We start from the raw sequence: 16,480 nt of genomic DNA, 5'->3' as shown, positions 1-16,480 counted from the left end.
TTGACAGTGGTGAAGAAAATATCAAGTTTGATTCCATCAGGACAGAAGTAAGGCAAGAAGTGTACAGCGTAGTCCAGCAAAAATGGTGCAAAGGCCCGGGAAAGATGAAGATCACCTATAAATATACAAAACAAAGTCTTGCCAGAGTGAATGCAGCCTTACAATGGAGAAATACTGGCAGCTGTGGGCAGATCTCAGAAGACCACATTCCCAGTATCTGGGTTTGTTTGGCTATCTGGTGTCAGTGCATTGGCTATGCCTGAACAGACCTTGAGCTGCCAGTGCTGGGTCCAGAGAGGGGTAAATTACAGCCTCCTCTTTGAATAGAGGAGGAGAAAATAAGCTCTGCATGAAATGTGGTCCGGCTGTTGTTCAGGTTATGTTGGGCTTGCCTGGCTCGTTACATGCAGGAATCCAGGAGTGGCCGTCTCCCTTGCTTTTGTTTTCACCTTTGCTTCAGTCTCCCCCCATGCTGCAGCCTCCTGTAAGGTATTCCCTCCATCCCCTTAGCCATGCTTTTTCTTTCAGGATGTACAACTCCTTGGGTGGGTGGGAGGCTCTCTAGACTTCACTGAAAGCTCTCAGCCTCCTGTTGCCTTCTTAGGGGCTGTGTTTCACAAAGTGAAAAGTAGTTTGGGAAGTGTTGGAGGGCAAAGAGCTCCTCACAGGCTCTGAGGGTCTCTTCCTAGAATTAGATCAGGGCAGAATTCAGAAGACACCCACCTCAGGTAGGACGTTGTTGGGTAGGCAGAAGCAACAAACTTGATGAAAGCCTTCCCCTGGGGATACCTCCACGGAGCAGGCTGAAACACGTCTCATTCATGGGCCAGTTTGGCCTGTGCTCTGTGGGCAGCTGGAGCGTTTCTTTATAACTCATCCTGAAATACCTGTGGTAGGTACAGAGGCGCCAGGCTTCCTGGCATTTCACTTGATGTGCTGTCTTGATTCACAGCTCCTCTTAATTCAGCCTACCTGTGTCCTCTGTATTCACTGCTAATTCTGCTCCCATCAAAGTCAGTGGCACAACTGTTGCCCATTTCATGATGGAAGAATTTTTACCCTTAGAGAGTAAAAACAACACATGACTTGCAGCTCTATTGAAGCTTGGGCTTGCTTAGTTTTGAAAATAGCATAACATACCAAATGACATCTTAATGTAAATATGAGTACCTGTATCTTTCTAGAGATGTCGAGTAAGCTTTGGTTTTCATCCAGTTAGCCCAGTTACCTACATTCTTATGTTTTCCTGTTTGTTATTGCAGCCTTTCCCTGATAAATCTAATAATAGACCAAATCTACTACAAACAGGGACTCTGCTGTCCAGTTCTGAGCGCTCCTGGAAAGATTTCTGAAGATGCTTCTCTTCCTGTTGAGCTGATAAATAAAATATCTGTATTACTTACAGGTTGCATAACCATTCCTCAAAGTACAGTATATCAGGAGGGCTACAGCATCTTTTTTTTTGCATTATCAGTCACACGGACTAATGGAATATTGAAAAAGAGTATATTAGCAGAAAGAGAGCAGAAATGGAGAGGGAAGGCAACTTTCAGCTGAGACTTGAAAAGATGGAGTCTGTAGATGGAGTCTGTAGTGATTGCCACAGCAGAGAAGATGTGGGACTACAGATGCATTGAATAGGTAAGGCTTTTCACAGATGCTTTTTGATTATCTTCAGTTCCCAGATTCTCTTTAGTCACTATCTCAGGGTACTATATTTTCTAAAAAATCATCACTGTTGAGTGTTTCATATAGGGAACACCCCAGGGAACATGGCCAGTCCAGAGTTAGACTGAAAATCTGATCTCCCATGTAATGATTGACTGGACTGCTGGCCTGGGTTGGATGGTCAGCAGCAGGGACTACACTGCCCCTGAAATCAAGAGCTACATGGAGATATTTCATACGATTGAGTTGAGAGGTGGAAGGATTTAAACCAAGTATGTCCAGACTGTGGGATCCCAGAGCAGATAAGGATGAAGAACCCAGTGCAGAGTGACCCAAGTCAACTGGTGCATTGGCACTAATTGCAACAATTCTCAGCTAAATCCTCACACCAGGTTACACATACCTCTCATCCCAAAACAGCCAGCTCTTCCGATCTAAGATTTTTATATGCTGTTCCCTGTGGAGAATTCTTTTTAAAAAATGAGTCTGTATCTGGACACATCATCTGTTGCTGTTCCCAAAAAGGGTTTGCAGCAAGCAGAAAAGGCCATTTCCAAGGATTCCAACTCAAAACCTCCCTTAAACCTCACTTGAGATTTTAATTCAAGCTCTTTTTCTTTGTGAGGAGCAAAAAGCTTGACAGAAAACCCGGAGGATAACAGGTATAAAAACACCTGCCAGAGGGTCTGAAATGACAACTCTGATGAAGAAAAGTAAAAAACATTTGAGATGAATACTTTAACCTGAGACGCTGCTTTGGGGATTTCTGCCACCTTCTCTGTAGACAATGGGTGGTACAAAGCATGGGACACCATCCCATTTAGTCAAGATGGTACCACACTGCTTCTGGCCATTCATTTGTCCAGGGACAAATATTGAGGATTAAATAGTGTTGGTTCTGAAAGGACTAAAACTATTCCACTGAGCTGCCAGAGAGAAAGGAAAGCTGAGGACCCATTGTGCACCATAGTGGCCTTGATTTGATCTGTCGTTGTCCCATATTCTCTTAGCCTTTCCTGAATGCTTGTTGCAACTATCTGTGGGGTGTAGATATTTCTGTGGAACATGAAAGGCCCATGAAATCAGATATGGAGCACTGTTGTGGCTCCCTTTGATTTTTCTCCTTACTTGGGAGAGGTAGAAAAGGCATATTTTTAGGGGTTTTTAAGACCTTTCAGATCCAGAGGACATTGGGCATTGCACAGGAACAGGCTCTCATTAAAAGTCTCTTAAGCAGCTGGAATGTGGCTGGAAGGAGATTAAAGGAAAGAGATGAATTTAGCAAAGTGCTTAGACAGAAAAGTAGAGAGAAATAAAAGTTTGAGGTCCTTATTGTTCTTTCAGATTGCTAGCAGGTGTGCATTAATTCAAAGAGTTACTTTTTTTGCCATATGATCTGTAGATAATAAACTCTAAATCATCTAAAAACGATGTGCAGTTTGCCTAACTGCAAATATCTGCATATTTTGTATTTAATCTTGTAAGAATGTTCTCATACTGTGATCTTGATCTGATCAAATGTTAGTTTTACCCTAATAAAACACGGTTATAGTTAATATAGTCAGAGTCTGCAAGCCTCTACTCATATGGGTAGTCTTAGCTGTGTCTGTTATGACTCTGAGAGTGCTTCTGCTCCCAGCTGTGCCACTGGTCAACTGCATGACCTTGGGCAACTCCTTTAATTTCTCTGCCTACTTATCCAAATTGAAAGTTATGTGAGACACTAGTTTTGAGAGCCGTGTCTGTGCACCAAGCTTATGCAATAAATCCCGATCTCTGCAGGAGCCTCCAAGCACAGCATCACAATTTTTTAATTTTGACATTCACATGTCTTAGGTAACGAGTGTGATAGGTCGCATGAGGGAGACTTTCACAGAGAGGTATACTCCAGGTAGCTTTAGTCACATGTCTCAGATAACCGATTTACTGCTTATTTTGTTTACTCCTCAATACATTATTTCCTTCTGGCTATTTCCATTCTCCATTTCTAGAGGAAAACCAAGTTACTTTGTGTGTTGCAACTCTAGAAATTCACCAATAAAAAAAAAAAAAATTAAGTTTACCTGCGCAAGCAGCTATTTGTGTAGGATGCTGTATTACCTCTATCAGAACTTAAAGTATTGCTGGATCCAATTTTAGAAAGTGTTTTTCCCATGAAGCTTTTGCTTTGCACAGTGTAAGAGATGAATTAGACTTGGTATCTTTGCTCTGTGTGTGCTCCCAGGCTGTATTTGCTATGCACTATTGAGATTGCTCTGAAAATGGAATCGAATTCTTCAAAGATTGTTTTTATGGTACCTGTCATTATCCTATTTGAGTTTTCCACAAATGTTAACATCCTTCAGGGTCTGGAGAATGGCAATACCACCTTCTCCCAAATCTCAATGGCCACTGGCAGGTCATAAGACATCCTTGAGATAATCCCTGTCCAAGATTGTAGGAACAGCTGTTCTGGGGCAGACCAGAGGTTCATGTAGCTTCACAACCTGGTTTCAACAACGGGTAATAATAAGCATGAAGGGAAAAGCATAAAAAGGAATAGGATAGCAGATAGTGATGCTCTGTCAGAATACTCTCCAGCTTCTGACAGTCTGCACCTCAAGAATTTCCTGTGTCAAAGCATCTTTGTGTTTAAAATGAATTATGAATTTTTCTTCCATGGTTTTGTGTGAATGCATGTATACTTTAGCATCCCTAGCGTCCTGCATTAAGAAGGGCTGCCAGTTTAACCACAGCCTCTGTACCCCTTTTCATTTATTTTTAATCTATTGATTAATAAGTTAATATAATTCCCCCTGGTTTTTGTATATTAGAGGTAGGAATAATCTTTCTTTACTCACTTGCACGTCAGCCATGATTTTACAACCCTGTGTTCTCCTAGTATTCCTTTTTCTCCTAGTGGAAATTGTGGAAGATATCCAGTCTATCTATTTGTCTTCATACACAAGCTATTTTGGAAATCTGTCAACTTTACAAGTCCAAGGAGAGTGTAGCACCTGGCTTATCCTTGGTCTTTCTGTTCAATGACTCCTTCAAAGACCTCTAGTAGGTTTATGAGGCATGACTACTTCCTACAGAAGCTGTGTTGATTCTTCTCCACTGTTCTGTATTTAACCTATGCCCACTAATTCTACACTATTCTCAGAGTTTCTAACAGCTTGCGTGGTACAGTTCTCCTGTGCTGTGTAGATCATCACATCTCTTATAAAAATTTAAAGATCCGTTTGCCACCTTTTCTCTGTTTTACACTCATGCAGTTTTAAGCAATATCTTTTGCACCATATTTTCCTTCCTGAGTCAGCACTCTGATCTGAATACTTTGATATCCAGTGAGCTACAGAATAGCACCCAGCCTTGACTTTATTGTTGCTACTTGAGGAAATGCATCAAAGCCCCTGACAAATCTGGGGGGGCTCAATAGCCCTTAGTTAAATTGTGTCTGCTTAACGTCTGAATTTCTGACTTTCGCTTTCATTCTATGGGTCTTGCTTTGCTGTTTACCACTAGACTAAAGCGCTGTCTACTTTATCTTTTCCCCATGAGAAAGGATTCATGGCTTTTAGGCCAATATTCTAGCCCCTTGGGATAAGCATGTATAATGACAAGAACAAAAAGTGAGCAGTTATCTTTGCAATTCTCTGTTTTATCCCTAGTTGAGGTCATACTGTTGGACTCCCTTGGAAGCAGAACCACCAAGCCTCTACACTAGAGCTGCTGCTGCTTCTGAATCCCCCGTGAAAAGGAAGGGCTGAGAGCTGATCATATCTTTCATAGGAAGGAGATGACTAGTCTAAATAGTCAGTGAAGCTACTACTGCTGTCTCAAAAATATCTGACAAGGGATGAATGCCGGTTTAGCTGGGATGGAAGACACTAAAATGAGGATGGAGACTGGCAGGAGGGGAGCTGCCTTTGTTCTGAGAAGGGATTTTTGTGAGTTAGGATGCTTGGCATGGGTGGTAGTTCTGTTGGTATGTGGACAATCAGTAGCTTGGTATACAGGAGTTTAGTAAAATTGCATATGTGGCTTTCCAGCAGTGAGCAATTTCAGTGTTATATGAGACTCAAACTCTTCTTTCCAGTGTCAGTTCCCTTTTTCTTATTTCTTCTCTCTGTGCTGTCAACTTGGGAAACTTTGCTGCATGGGAACACGGATACTGCATGGCAAATGGAGAATAACCACATCTCACATTTTACTCATGGACGAGTGCACTTTCTTGGGATGTGAGTGCTGGGATCCCACTACCAGGCAAAGTCCAGGTCTCTGACTCTGGGTGAGTGTTTTTCGTCCGCCAACTGACGTAAGAGCAACACCTCTTCCTGAACCCTGCTTGTCCCAGTGAGTTAGGTACAGTCTGGACATCCCTAAGAAGTCAGACTTTTGTTGACATCTCAGCCTCTCCCTGCCCATGCTGGAGTTGGCATATCTTGATCTTCTTGAGCTTCAGAGCTTGTGCAGAGCATGTGCTTATGCACCCAAGGAAGTGTAACTCCAATGAACATGTATACTGGTTTTTAAGCACCACAGTGAGTCAGGGAAAACAGTCAAGCTTGCTCATCATGTGTTGGTCTCATTCACGTGAGTCAATCTTATGTCCCTCACCACGGTTCCTCCAGCTCAGGACTGCCATGTCCCTTGTGCACCAGCTGTTGCTGCCCTCTCTGTGCAGTGTTTGGTGCCAGATAGGGCTTTGAACTGTGCAGTCTGAATTGCTCTCTGAAGCTCATCAGGCTGTATTAATTCCAGTTTCTTGGGCTGAACCTGGCCCCAGATATCTGTTTCCAGCAATGCCTGTTTATCTCTTGGCTCTCACTGGAACATCTCTTGTTTCTGTCCCCCAGTTCAGCAGTGACAATGGGATTAAGAGATTCTTCTCACCCACTTGGTTTCTAAAGTTTAATACTTGCTGTGTGATTCACAAGGATTCCTTCATGCTTGGTTAGTTTGCAGGTCTCTGGATGATTTCCATATCTTAGTTAATCGCACTTGTTCCTAACTATGGACACGTGAGTGCATCTGGAGGTTGTGGGCTACTGTGAGAACAAATGCAGAAGTGCTGTGGGGTTAGGTCAGCTGAATTCTGCTATAACTCCCATTCCTGGATAGACTGGATTGACTACAGAGAGATCTAGACAACTAGCTCAGACATAGATGTCTATAAAGTACGTGGAGGACTAAAATCGCAGCTGCAGTGCTTGACTTGCATCCTCCATAATAAAGTTGATATCCCTTATAAGAGTATGGTCTTACTTGAACAGTTGAGTGTTAGATATGTCTGTCTTTTGTGGAGCCAGGTAAGTCTCATCTTGGTCACCTCCATCAGTTAAAATTCTTTGCTTGTGAACTGGAGTGTGTGGTAGACAACGTGGACACCTGTCATGTTCTCTGGCACAGACTTTTCTCTTCTTGCTCTGCCAGCACAGCATTTGCTGTGCAGAAGGAAACACCTGCAAACATGACCAGTCAGACCTGGTCAGGTAATTTAGCTGTGAAAGAGCCATGATTTTACAAGGAACACGATAATGGTGCAGAGGTGAAGAATCTCACTTCCTACATGGCTGTGGGGAATTGCCTGTTCGGCTTTGTACCAACCTACTAACTGGTGTCCATCTCCATCTGGCTTGGTTTGCTCAAGCACTGAGCTGTGCAGGGAAGATGGGGGAGAGTCACTGCACTGCTGGTGGGGGTGCCAGCAGCCAGATAGTCTTTGTAGATGTGCTTAAGAGATTGCTCCTGATTGCATCCCTCCCTATCCAGCTTTGCTTGTCTGACTCCCACACTCACTTTGTGGAGCAGCATAGCCCAGTTTGCCTGACTCGGGGAGAGGAACAAGAACCAACTGGCTCATCGGTTCGTCCATGTTGAACTACCTGTGGACTTGCAAAGAAAACAACAGGGTTTGGAGGAGGGGAGGCGTAGTTTGCAAATGTTAATGTTGGGGCTGGGATGTGTCCAAATATAAAGGTTTAGGAGGTTTCCATTTATCTGTCTGGTTTTGGTATTTTTCAGGGTGCGGAGGTTGATACACTCTGTGATTCTTACCTGTTTGGTAATCAGGAGCGGCCCTCCTGATCGGTGTTGTGCAAATGCATGACTCTTCTCTGTTTGCAGCCCTCAAATCTTGCATCAATGTAAAATAATTTCTGTGTGTTTTCAAGCATCCTAAAGATATTAAGAGAGATAAATTTTGCAAGAAGAAGATTGTCTTGCCATGAAAAGTGAAACCATTTGTCTCAAAAATTTTTGGCATTTTTCAGCTGAATCACATATAAGCACATTGCATTTGGCAATACATTTTTAGTTGACCTTTCCATTATTTTTTCAGCAAGAAAATGTTTTCCAGCAAAAGTCGTGCTTGCTCTAGAAAGGTAGTCATTGATAATGTCTCCTTGTTGGTCTTTCCTAGCTATGTCTAGTGGCACCAATGCACACAAAATCCTGGAAGGATGTGGTTAACGCTCTATGGAGTTAGCACAGAGCTGTGACATACTGTGACCTGCAGCACCATTGAGTAAAATGTCTCTGTGTGTGACGGCGAATGTACTGTGAAAGAAAAAAAGCTGCAGGGGTGTAAACGTCCTCTTCATGAAGTCAAGAAAACTTCCCACCTGAGGTTGCTGGTGACAACACACATGCGTTTCTTCTTTCTCCCCACAGTCTGCTACTTGCCTTGGTGTGTGGTGGAGATGGGATACTAGATCTAATCAATCTGTACTGATTAATCTTCTGAGCTGGTAGAGTACCGTGACCAGCAGCTTTCTGAATATCCGTCCCTCTGATCACCTCTTCCATGTCTGCTGTCTTCCATAACTCACTGTTTTTTCCGCTTTCTTTCAGCTTGACCGGGAAAGAAGCTCTGACGCACTTCCCATCCCTGGGACCCTCCACAAACTCTGCCCAGGGGAAGGTCCACGTGAAGCAGTGTGACCTGTTGAAGCTGTCCCGCAAGCAGAAGAGGCTTTGCCGGAGGGAGCCTGGCTTGGCAGAGACCTTGCGGGATGCCATCCGGCTTGGGATCATGGAGTGCCAGTACCAGTTTCGCAGCGAGCGCTGGAACTGCAGCCTGGAGGGACGGACCAGCCTGCTGAAGCGAGGTACAAGGTAGTCTTTTGTTTGCAGTATAAAATCTCACTTGGTGCTGTAGCCCCTGGAATATGAGTCTCAAATTAAGCAAAGTGGGGCAGTAACCAGGGAGTGCAGAGATCATCCGTTTTGCCTAGGAATGGGAGCTGTGCAATTTGGGCCCTTCTGCCACAAAATATGCCTTATCCTCATCTTTCTTGCATGGTTTGTCACGTATTGAAAAGTAGAGGGAAGTTCACACCCTTGGCTTTTGGATTTTTGTCTGAGCCCAGAGCTTCCTAGGCTGACCATCATCCTTGGCTGGCAATCAGGGATGATACTGTGAGAAATAAGGGTTAGTCCTTTATGTCAAGGGACATTTTAAGAAAAGACTCTTTAGGTCTTTGGATATTTTCCTATGTAAATCACTGTTGTTCTCAGATACAGAATTTATTCCTAATTTACTGTTTGAAAAAGCTATTTATCAGCATTAATGCATTTCAGTGCATGTTTACAAATATCTCCTAAGACTCTTTCACATATATTTTGAGTTTCTGCAGAAGTTCAGACAGAGTGGACAGAAGAGCCACTGGCTTCTGTTTCACAGAAGGCTTTAGAGGAAGAAAATGTTCTGTAAGTAAGTTCTGTATTTGAGGTAGGAGGGAGCATGATAAATCCTTTAAATTATAAGAGTTTCTAAGAGTTTATAAGAGTTTCTAAGAGTTTATAAGAGGCTCTATTGTGAATTTTTTAGAACACTGTGGAAGAAGCTGTTCATGATCATTTTGAGTGACTTTCTGACATCTGTACCTCCATCAACCTCAAAAACTTGAAAATGACAATTGAATAATCCTCATCTTCAAATAGCTGGAAAACATTTAATTATCTCATGGTGGCATGCCTCAACATTTCCATGGACTCTTGACTGACAAAATAAAATATCACCTGTAATTTAAAACCTGTTTTGGCAGATGAGGATAAGTGTTTGAAAACTTTTATTACACAATCTTAAGGATCAAATGATGATTTAATACAGAAAAGTATGCTATATACATCTCCTATATGAAAGGACAGTTGGCTGGAAGCAATTATTAGTTCTCATTTTCCTTTAACTTGCAAATAGGTTAGCTTCTTTCACAAAGAACGTGAACACTTTCAGCTGCCAGTTTTAATCTGCTTCTCACATATTCCTACTGCTGTTTTGTTGCTGCCTTAGAAATTGTTGGTCAGGCAATGGACTATGGTCCTTTCACCCAAGTAGTGATGAAGAGTTTTAGAAATGATTAAATCATTTGATATCACCATGGTCCTAGAGAAACCGTAAAGAAAAACGCACACTATTTAACTGTCTTTAATGGTCTTATGAGTGAAAGAGGGAAAAAAGGTCATGTCCCAGTGACATGATTCATTTTTGTAACAGGTGAAAAGCCACACTTAATTTGCAGTGACAACTGAAAATCTTCTGTGACTGATTGGGATCACCTATGCTTTTCCTGCTTCTACAGATGCCAACATCTTTTTTCCTGTATTTACACACTTTTAGTAAGTAAAAAAAAATGGCAAGGGCTTTCTGGTTTTTGAAATGCCAGATGTATTTTCACAGTCTGCACCATTTGTTGTTTTACTTCGACACTCCTCTGGATAAAACTGGGAAACTCCTTTTGCATAACCTACAATCCTTCTATGACTATTGCAGTCAATTATGATGGCTATTACTCTTCACCGATCCATGAAAAATTCTTCTGCATTCCTTTGCCACTTCTTTAAAAATCCATGAAAATAGGTAGATTTAAAATTATTCTGGACAGACATTTCAAGCTATCTTTTTGCACGGTGGCAGTTGGTGTCTTTATATAAATTTTGTAAAGCAATGATGATCTTTTTGTTTCCAAAGTGTGCCATAAAGGCAGTCAATTGCTGCTGGAGGTCAGGTAAGCACTATTTAATCTCAAACAACATGGTGATTTGGGGAAAATAAATACCTATAGCAAAGACAGCTCAGATCCAGCCACTCAGAAAAATCCTTCTTGAGAAATGAGCACTCTACAATCCTCCCCTCCATCAGACCATTTGTTTGCTTCATGTTGGTCAGATTCTGTGACCTTCAAGCAGTGGTTTCATTGATGTAATGAGGAATCTAGGAATGGTACAGCACAGGAGCGGTGGCTCCGAGATGCAGAATTTCCATCACCAGAGATTTTGAGAACTCGGTTGGACAAAGCCCTGAGCAACTTTATCTGGCATTGGAGTTAGCCCTGCTTTCAGCAGGAGGTTGTACTAAAGACCTTGAGAAGTCCTTCCATCCTAAATCTTTCTACAATTCTGTAGCTTTCTGGTCTACTCTTTTTTGGTTGGTTGGTTGGTTTTTGATTGTTTTCCCCCCACCCCGAGAGATGTCTCTTCCACTTGCTCTGAAATGCTCACACTATTTTTATTGTAGCATTGAAAAATCTTTGACCTTGAGCATCTTGCCTTTGGCAGAATCACCACATGGCTAAACTCCTCCTATTACAGTTTTCCTTGTGGTCTAGAGCACACCACACCACAGAACAGTGTCTTGCCAGTGTAGGAAACGTCTTTCTGTATTTATAGGCTGCTGAGCTAAGAAGTAATTCCAGAGAGCTCAGGGGAAGACTTGGACATGTACAAGGTCCTACCAGGGGGAGCTGGCTTGCTTCAACATCTTGAAATTCAGCTCTGTGCTGGATGTTTGCAACCAAACTGAGATGCAAAGACATCTGCATTTAGATGTTCCCCCTTGCATCCAGTGTTTAAGATTTCATTATAGTCAGTGGCAACTCAGTAATGGGGTCAGGAGACTGACTCATCCCTAAACCAGACTCTGACAGCCTGGTCCAGGCTCCACTGGCTGTGGTGACAAGAGCTCCATTGACATGGTGGGAGGATAGATACCCAGGACACATAGAGAAACCTCCATTTACATCTCAAATCATGTTTGTTGGAGCTGATCCCTGCTCATTTGTGCTATGTCCTACTGAAAATCCAGCTTCAACAGCTGCTCATTGTTATTCCACAAGGACTTAAGGACCATTCAGTTTTTCCTTTACTCATGTGATTTGTGAATTAAACAATTAAACGGTGGTCAGTCCCTTATGTCAAAGTAGAAGGAATCATCTTAGACTTTTCAGACGAGCATTTGGCAGCCTGGTGACGTTGAACTTTTGCCATAAAAGGAGGTGGGAGGGGGGGAGAAGAAGGACACGATTGGAAAGTATGCTCGTTATCTTCAGTACTGCTGTCTGCAGTGGCCTGACCACAGGCAATGGTCTCTGATTTCAAGTGGGCTGAAATCTGGCCAGCACTTACGTGGATTGCCACAGAAGAAACCAAACCATCACTGGTCAGAAATAGCAGAAGCAGTGTGGTATTCCACAAAGTCAGATTTAGCAGGGTATGTGGAGCTGACTGGTACTGCTAGCTTTATATGGTATGGGAAACTGTTTCTAAAATGCTCTCCTCTCTTCTGGTATCAGTATGTCAGATAGGATATTGGGAATCTGGTACGCAATTGGAGATTAGATACTGAAATTATTTTTCAGATTTAGGATCTGAAATGTATCTTATCCTCTCTTAGATCCTTCTTTTGGGTTAGCCACTGTTTGAAAATGTGTAAGCATCATGTTGCTATCCATAATCTGTATTGGCTGTGTCCCATATCAGCTTTTCCAAAACTTTTGATGGATCTGGTGACATTTTTTCATTATTCTTCCAGTACCCTGAGAGATTTTATAGAGCATCATCAACCAGAGAGCTTAGCTGCAAGTTACTTGTCTCAGTGATACAGCAACTAAAATGGTGAGGTACGAAGAAGTTTGTTGATTGATCTCCTTGACCTCCTTCACATTTTCTTGACTCTCTCATCCACGTCCATACTGTTGCTACATCTTTCATCTAAAATTCTGGAATTCCAACAAGCTCCTATGAAGTCTATATTGAAGTTACTAATGTAGCCTCTCCATTATGTTCATGACTAGTCAATTTTTCATGCAGAAGAACTCTTTGTCCTGTTCTCTGGTCAGATTTATGGTGACTTCACCCGGATCTCAGCAGTCAGTGGTCTGATCTATTATTACAGCTGGATGGGAATTCTTTGAGGGAACGAAATAATGGAAAGATTTGAGGTTGGACTGGATGAAGTCTAGAGGTCCCTTCCAATCTCTGCTCAAAGCAGGGCTAACTGCAAGACTAGATCAGGTCTCTGTGGTTCTCCCTCTCTCTTCCATTTTTTGGGGAAACAGATGTTTCCTTCAGATGTCGAAGGAAATTTGGTATTTTCCAATGTGGAATATTTGCTTCAATGTGTTTCCTTCTATGCAATGTGGAAGTGTTCTATTTTTCATAAACTACAATGTTTCTATTTTGGCCAATCTTATCCATTCCTGCACTCGGAGCTATTGATCAGTCACCTGTCTTTCTCTTCCTTGCTCTACTTCCTAAATTGTGGACTTGTAAGCAATTTCCTATTAATAGTTTTCATTTCTGCAAATAAACTCTGGAGGAAATGTTAAGATTTCCCCCTGGATTAAATAGGAGAGGAAGGAAATAATCAAACCAAAATACTTTGGGATTTAGGTCAGGTTTGTGTCAATCAGTGTTTTTTGGAACTTCTCTGGAGCTCATGGGTGCCATATCAACATGCCCATTCCTGTCTGATTCCATGTCTTCAGACTGAATTTCTATTCAGGTACTGAGACTGAATTTCTATTCAGGCACTGTACTTTCTTCCCTGGTTAAAATGTCATGGTGTGTCATTGTCGCATACCTCAGGGCAAACGTAGCCAAGCTGGGAAGCCTGCCTTAGAAAAGAGAATAGCTTCAGAAAGTATCACCACAGTCACTGGGAGCAGATAATTTACAGGGAATTCAGAAAATCCACTCACATGCAGGAGAGTTCATCCTTCTTGCCCAAGATGTCCTTCAACATAGAACCTTTCCCAATCACACTACTTGTGATCTTTCCATATGAAATACTACTATACTGTGCCAACACAGTCCCAGATAAAAGCATTTTAAAATAAGGGGTCAGATTTTTAAACTATTTTTTCAGTCTCTACTAAATATTTTCTGATTTTAAGCCACAACATGATTTCAGTGACAGTCTCTGTTCACACCTATCAGCTCTGTGGTGAGGATGAGGACAAATGGAGTTTCATGACTGTTGCTTTTTGCAGTTGAATATTTTCCCAGGAGTGTTTGGCTATTGCCACCCATCCCTTGATTCATGAGTGGTCTCCTGTCTCCATATTGAATCAGTCACAGCCACCAGGTGAGATTAGGGTGTTACTACACCAGTTACTTCAAACATGATATTGAGATTCTCTGCTAGGAATGGTGTGCAGGTAATGGAAGAGTTTTGTCTCTCTGTATTTCTAAGTATTGTGCTTGGTTTTAGTTCATGGACAGTCAGGAGAGCCAGTGAGGCTGATGAACACCTTATTTTGCCTCTCCTGCTCCTACCCTCACCTAATCCTTCTCCTGTGCAGGTTTTAAGGAAACTGCCTTCCTCTATGCAGTGTCCTCCGCAGCTCTTACCCACTCCCTGGCCAGAGCATGTAGCGCTGGGCGCATGGAGCGCTGCACCTGCGATGACTCCCCAGACCTGGAGAACCGCAAGGCCTGGCAATGGGGCGTTTGTGGAGACAACCTCAAATACAGCACCAAGTTCCTGAAAAAATTCTTGGGTCAGAAGAGGATTGGCAAAGACCTGCGGGCCAAGGTGGACATCCACAACACCAATGTTGGCATCAAGGTGAGGAGCTGCAGCAGCAGCAGGCCTAGAAAGAAGTTAGGACTCAGTGCAAGTCTTCTAACGTATCCTCAGCCGAGGCTGTTTGTGAGAGGGGTATTCACTGGCCCTACTCACAAACCAGACCTGTTTACTGGTGTGTCGTGGACCTCATGGTACTGACAGCTCCCTGGAAAGTCTCCTGGACTCTGGTGTGAGGAGTTGCATGCTGAGTGGCAGACCAGCCTCCTGTATCCTCTAGTGGTATCAAGGGCTGAGTGACAGCAACATGCAGCATGGTAACAGCTGTAAAACTCACTGGCTGGATTACTCCATCGGTTATGCCACGGCCACAGGGAGTTTTGAGAACACCTAGAGCTTCAGAGCTGGTGGGCTGTGTGAAGTAGATTAAGGGTTGACACTCTTGAGATCAATTATGAGTCTGCTGGCGATTTGCTACGGAACTAGTCATATCACAAGTTTGGGTCAGGGAGACCATTAGATCAAGCATTTTGGCCTGTATGTTACAGGCTACTGACTTATCGTTTTCCATTTACTGAGTCCAATTACTTGTTTTGAATCAAATCTTGATTTGAGTGTAACAAAGGGAATCCACCATGCTGGAGACACTCAGTTTCATGGTTGACTACTCCTGCTATTCCAAATAGGCTTAGTAAGAATTTGACTGGCCTCAGTATTCAGCCATTTGTCCTCATTCAGGCTTTCTACTCTCTGGCTCGCCAGTCAACTCTGTAGCCATTCCTCTGTTGCTTTTGGTTTTTTTGTTTTTTTTTTTTTTTTTTTTTTTTTTACTTTTTCCTCCATAGAATAGGAATAATACCAATAAAACTGAAGTACCTCCAGGCTGTCTGCAATCTGAGGTGTTACCTCTACCCAGAACTAAGCTCATGGTCCTGGCAGATAATGACTACCACTTCTCTTCCTCATCAGGCTGTGAAAAATGGTCTCAAAACCACATGCAAGTGCCATGGCGTCTCCGGCTCATGTGCTGTCCGGACATGCTGGAAACAGCTTTCGCCTTTCCATGAGATTGGACGACTACTGAAGCTGCGCTATGATGACGCCGTCAAGGTCTTCAGCACCACCAATGATGCTGTGGGACACTCAGAGCTGGCTGGCCCACAGAGACACAGCCATTCCCCCAAGCACCCTGCTTCGCCCCGCTCTACTGACCTGGTGTATGTGGAAGACTCCCCCAGTTTCTGTCGTCCCAGCAAATACTCCCTGGGAACTGCTGGGAGGACCTGCTCTCGGGAAGGCAACTGTGACAGCATGTGCTGTGGACGAGGCTATAACACCCAGAGCCGGCTGGTTACCTTCTCTTGCCACTGTCAGGTGCAGTGGTGTTGCTATGTTGAGTGCCAACAGTGCATGCAGGAAGAGGTGGTCTACAGCTGCAAGCAGTAAAGTCAGTGCTAGAGGGTCAAAACAAGGCCTAGAGTAAAAGAAAGCAGTAGGGAGAGACATGATTCTCTGCTGTGGGGTGAGGGCAAAGGCAAGCACCAAAAATGTCCAGTGCTCCTATTATCTCAATGTTGAGATCCTCCGATCTGGAGAGAGCCCCTGTATGAGAGGTGAAAACCAGAGTTTTTTTCAGGTATCAGATCAGGAAGGAGGGACAGAGAGTGGGGGTAATGTGGGGACAGCAGGAACATGGAAGCAGTCAAAAATATCTCTCTTGAGCTAAAACTTGTACTCTTGCCTGCAGGAATATCCCCCTCCTCCATCCCTCACTTGCACTTATGTAAATGCATTGGGGTGGTGACACTGAAATACTGAGGGCTTGCGCCCTGGTTCCTGGAGAGAAGAGAATTAAGGGACTGGGGAGGCAACTAACCAGAGACTGGATCCTGATGGAGCAGGGGCAGCCATGTTCCTGCACTAAGGCAAAAGGACTCTGGCAGCAGGGGATTTTCAATGCTGTTTTCTGGGAGCTGGGTGAATCCTTTCTGCTTTGAACTCAAAGACACGCTGTTGAGTAGT

General features: G+C 43.2%; 1 protein-coding gene across 1 annotated transcript; it reads left to right on the top strand.

Moving 5' to 3' along the window:
- Positions 1 to 8,512: 8,512 nt before the first annotated feature.
- WNT9B (Wnt family member 9B) lies at positions 8,513 to 15,904 on the top strand (the record flags this gene model as incomplete). The annotated part of the gene is made up of 3 exons (XM_082331647.1): positions 8,513 to 8,762; positions 14,235 to 14,500; positions 15,428 to 15,904. Exons 1-3 carry the CDS (start codon positions 8,687 to 8,689, stop codon positions 15,902 to 15,904), a joined length of 819 nt encoding a protein of 272 aa, XP_082187773.1. The 5' UTR covers positions 8,513 to 8,686.
- Between the last annotated feature and the right edge of the window lie 576 nt (positions 15,905 to 16,480).

Source organism: Platalea leucorodia (genome assembly GCF_965183815.1).
Source record: "Platalea leucorodia genome assembly, chromosome: 22".
Classification (NCBI taxonomy): domain Eukaryota; kingdom Metazoa; phylum Chordata; class Aves; order Pelecaniformes; family Threskiornithidae; genus Platalea; species Platalea leucorodia.
The sequence above is the reverse complement of the archived record's forward strand: the minus strand, read 5'-3'. Positions and strand labels throughout refer to the sequence as shown.